Source organism: Apis dorsata, unplaced genomic scaffold, assembly GCF_000469605.1.
Source record: "Apis dorsata unplaced genomic scaffold, Apis dorsata 1.3 scaffold_269, whole genome shotgun sequence".
Taxonomy (NCBI): domain Eukaryota; kingdom Metazoa; phylum Arthropoda; class Insecta; order Hymenoptera; family Apidae; genus Apis; species Apis dorsata.
The window spans coordinates 841287-845364 of NW_006263547.1; the positions used below are offsets into that span (position 1 = coordinate 841287).

The 4078-nt window shown below is 21.4% G+C and overlaps 2 protein-coding genes across 5 annotated transcripts; one reads left to right on the plus strand and one right to left on the minus strand.

Annotated features, from left to right (window-relative positions):
- The first annotated feature begins 588 nt into the window (after positions 1 to 588).
- On the plus strand, positions 589 to 1594 carry LOC102674691 (ragulator complex protein LAMTOR4 homolog). 4 transcript variants are annotated; one of them, XM_006616683.2, is made up of 3 exons: positions 589 to 693; positions 1138 to 1216; positions 1313 to 1594. In XM_006616683.2, exons 1-3 carry the CDS (start codon positions 668 to 670, stop codon positions 1550 to 1552), a joined length of 345 nt encoding a protein of 114 aa, XP_006616746.1. In that variant the 5' UTR covers positions 589 to 667; the 3' UTR covers positions 1553 to 1594. The 4 variants fall into 4 exon arrangements, with proteins under 4 accessions (XP_006616746.1, XP_031366759.1, XP_006616748.1 ...); XM_031510899.1 differs by lacking the exon at positions 589 to 693 and adding an exon at positions 765 to 918 and having other exon boundaries at positions 1025 to 1216; XM_006616685.2 differs by lacking the exon at positions 589 to 693 and adding an exon at positions 770 to 918.
- A 151-nt stretch (positions 1595 to 1745) lies between these two features.
- LOC102674576 (coiled-coil domain-containing protein 130 homolog) lies at positions 1746 to 3389 on the minus strand. Its single transcript, XM_006616682.2, has 5 exons — positions 3138 to 3389; positions 2683 to 2998; positions 2345 to 2605; positions 2139 to 2271; positions 1746 to 2059 (listed from the first exon to the last, which is right to left on the minus strand). Exons 2-5 carry the CDS (start codon positions 2992 to 2994, stop codon positions 1827 to 1829), a joined length of 939 nt encoding a protein of 312 aa, XP_006616745.1. The 5' UTR covers positions 2995 to 2998; positions 3138 to 3389; the 3' UTR covers positions 1746 to 1826.
- Between the last annotated feature and the right edge of the window lie 689 nt (positions 3390 to 4078).

The following is a 4078-nucleotide window of genomic DNA, read 5'->3' on the forward strand; positions in this document are numbered from 1 at the left end:
GTTACTATTTATATAATAGAGATAACAATAAAACACCGATTTTATTATTTATTATTATTATCATATTATTAAAATTTGATAAAAAATAAAAACATTTTATTCTTAAAATCATAAGAATCACAAGTATTTCTAATTCTGATTTTTTTTTTGATAACTTTCAATTGATAATTTATTATGAATTATAATTGAATGATGTCATGATGTATAAATTATATAAACAAAAAAAAGAAATCTTTCAGTTAATGATAAAAGAACAAAAATAAAGTAAAAATTGAATCAATTTCAAGAAATTCGCAAATGAAACGTATATAAATAAGAAAAATAAATAGAAGAATAAAATAAGAATTAACTATTAACGCCATCTTTTAAATAATAGAAACATTTTTCCAAAAATAGAATAAAATAAATGAGATTGATAGAATAAGATTGATAATAAACACCATTTGCTAAATGCTAAAGAGATAACGCTGATAATTAATTCTTATTTAATATTTTTTTTCTCGTTTACATTTGTTTCATTTACAATTCTGGAGATGGCGCTGAAATTTTTATTATATCCTTTTCCTTCTTTATTTTTTTGTCTACAAAATATTTTATAACAAAATATTTGTTCTATTCCTTTTTATAATTTTATATTAAAATTTAATTTCAATTCCAATTGTTATTAATGTTGCAATCTTCTGAGTTAAAAAGGTAATGTTGAAAAAAAAATTAATATGGTAAAATAATTCTAGTGCTCCCGAGAAATGACTCAAAAAATGCATTGAATATTAGATCTATTTTATACTTTATCTGTGATTTTACATAAAAAGAAAATATGTTTATTTTCCACATGCATGAATTGATATTGTTGTCAACTCATAGCTTGGTAGCTTTCATTTTGTTGTAATTTCATGTATTGGCAATTATAAAAGAAGTGTAATTAATTTGTTTAATTTTTTTTAAATCTATATAAATAAGTCTCCAGTTATAAATAAGTCTCCAATAATACATTTAATGCATTAGAACGATTTTAAATCAACAGGTTAGAATTTTCATGTTTAAAAAAAAGTGTATTAAAAACAATTCAACACAACATAGTTTCATTTATATATTTTGCATTAAAAATAAAGTTGATATTTGAATTATATATAACAGGAAAAATATGCTTTCATTGGAACGAATTCCAGATCAAATTGGGCATTTAATTTTGACAGAGGATGGTGCAGTGTTAACGGTAATATTTTTTTTCTACATAAAAGTATTATTATTCTAATTGTTAATTATTTTTTACAAAATTTTAAAAATCTTCAAATTATATATTTTATTTTAGTCTGGAGGTGAACTAGAAAATGATGAAAAATTTGCAAACATTATTGTAGGTTTAGTTACATTAACCAATAAAATTGATCCAAAAGCATTTCCTAATAATGAAGTTTTTGATAAAATATCAATAACATATCCAGATCATTGTTATATTATCTGTCTTTCAAATAAAAAGATTCATGTAGTGAAAAAAAAATTGGTATCCTCAACAACAGCAATTGTTGAGCAACCTCTTATTGATGTATAAATATATTTATTTATACAAGAATAAAATTAAAATATTAAGCAATTTTTATTAAATATAATGAATATAAGATTAAAAAAGTGTAATGTAATAAAAATGTAAAATAAACTTCTAAATCCATTATAAACAAATATATTTTTACTTAATATTTTATTATATTATTCCTTATACTATTCCTAATATGTACTGTTATTTTTATATATATTATACATATTTACCAAATAATTATAAATTATATTAGATATATGTATAATTTTTTTATTTCAAATACAAAATACTACGAATCATTATCTGTATCAGAACTATCATAAGTAACTAGCGATGTATTTAACGTACTAGTACTTTTCGATGTCGCATTTTTTTGCTGATTAAATTCAGGAAGTTTAGGTGTTTGATTTGTTTGTTTTTTAATACCATGATTTACAGAATATGGCAAACTTTTTACTTTATCTCTAGATCGTACAATAGTAATTAATCGTTTCAAAGGGTTATGTACACTTTTTTTTGTATCTGGAAATAATATAATAAATTTTTGTAATATTTTTTTTAAATATTGATTTTTCTCTATATTATATATTATCTAAATTACCTTTTTTATACATTAATAATTTAGCTAATTTTATATCTTCTTCATGTTCATTAACTAAATCAATGTTTAATCCACTTTTTTTAAGCAATATTTGATCCAAACTTTGCTTTTTTTGCAATTCTTTTTTTCGTGTCTACAATATTCAAACATTATAACAAATTATATAAAAATATATGACATAACTAACAAGTATATATTAAACATACTCTAAATGCAGTTCGCAATGCACAATTTGAAGTATAATCATCTTTCCATGTAGCATCATTTAGTGCTATTGCAGATTCCAAAGAAGAATCTCGTGATTTTGCTATTTTCTTATCTTCTATACCATGTTCCAATTTATACATAGCATCATCATATAGTCTACAAGATACTTCTTTTGTTTCTGGTACAATCTGTTCATTTTCTTTAGGATCCCATCGATTTTCTTGACGTCTTGCACCACTCACTATTACATAATCTAAATTCTATGTAAAAAGATATTTACATAAATAATCAAATATGATAAATAATTATTATAAAAACATAATATATAATTACTTACTGCTGGATCAGTTTTTATTTCAAAATGATTGTCACAAAGATGACATTTCATACGAAATTGATATAAAGGTGTACTATAATACATTCCAATTTTTTTTTTTTCAGCATTATAACGAACACCCATTCCTATATGATTATTACATCCATCGCACCATATATTGTATGGCATTTCAAATCTGACAATAAGAATACCCATATGTAATTTACGTGCTCTTTCACGTAAGGCATGAGTTCCAAGAAATTTATTAAGTCCACCAACACGAGGATCATAATCAGGTGGATAATATAAATTTGTGCCTTTACGTTCTCCCATTTTTCTATAAAATTAAAGGAATTAATAAATATTAAGTAAAATATTTTTAAAAAATTCGTAACGAATATATTATTCTAAGATATAATTTTAAAATTATTTCTATATATGAAAAATTTTATTTATAAATTTTATTATTATAATACCTTAATTTCTAATAGATCTTCAGGAAAAACAAAAGTTTATTTAATTTGATTATTAACTTATATTTGAATAGAAATGATTCTTACACTTTACTTCCTCATTTTCCTTACGTCGTACTGAACTTAAAAACAATGTACGATAAATCAGGTTAGCCAACCGCTAATCGTATGATATTAGAGCCTATAGAAACATTTTAACTATTTTTATTATATTGGTACTTTCAAATTACTATATACGCCATTTATGAGAAATTAAAATGATTATTCAAAATTTTTTAGGATATAAATGAAAGAAAAAATTATAAAATCATAAATTACAAAATAATTAGAAAATATAAAATTTTTTTATAAAAATAGTTTTACATATTTCCATTATGTATATTAAAGTCTATACGTAAAGCGAAGTAAACTAGTGATAAGATATCTATTAAATTTAAAGATTTCCATTTTGTTCACCATACAATTTTGAATATCTTAATAATTTTATAACATTTTTATAGAATGATATTTTACAGTATTTTTATAAATGACAATACATTCTTAAAAAATACATAATTATACATAAAAAAAAATTCAAAGTAAATCTTACTTTATAAAGAAATATATGAATACATAATATATTAATTTTTATTTGTAATAACTGTAATGTAAAAAAGTAAAATATCATAAACAAATAATTTTTTACTTCATGTTTCAAATTATGATTCCTGCATAATAAAACATAAAACTATGAATATATTTTTTCTTATTTTTTAAATTTTTTCATAATCAATTTTTTAATCTGATATCGATTAAATGAAGAAATAATGATAAAATATCGTCTAATACTATATAATTGTATTGCTCTATATATACATATGCATATATAATATATATATATATATAGAAAGAGAGAGAGAGAGAGAGAGAGAGAGAGAGAGAGAGAGAGAGAGAGAGAGAGAGAG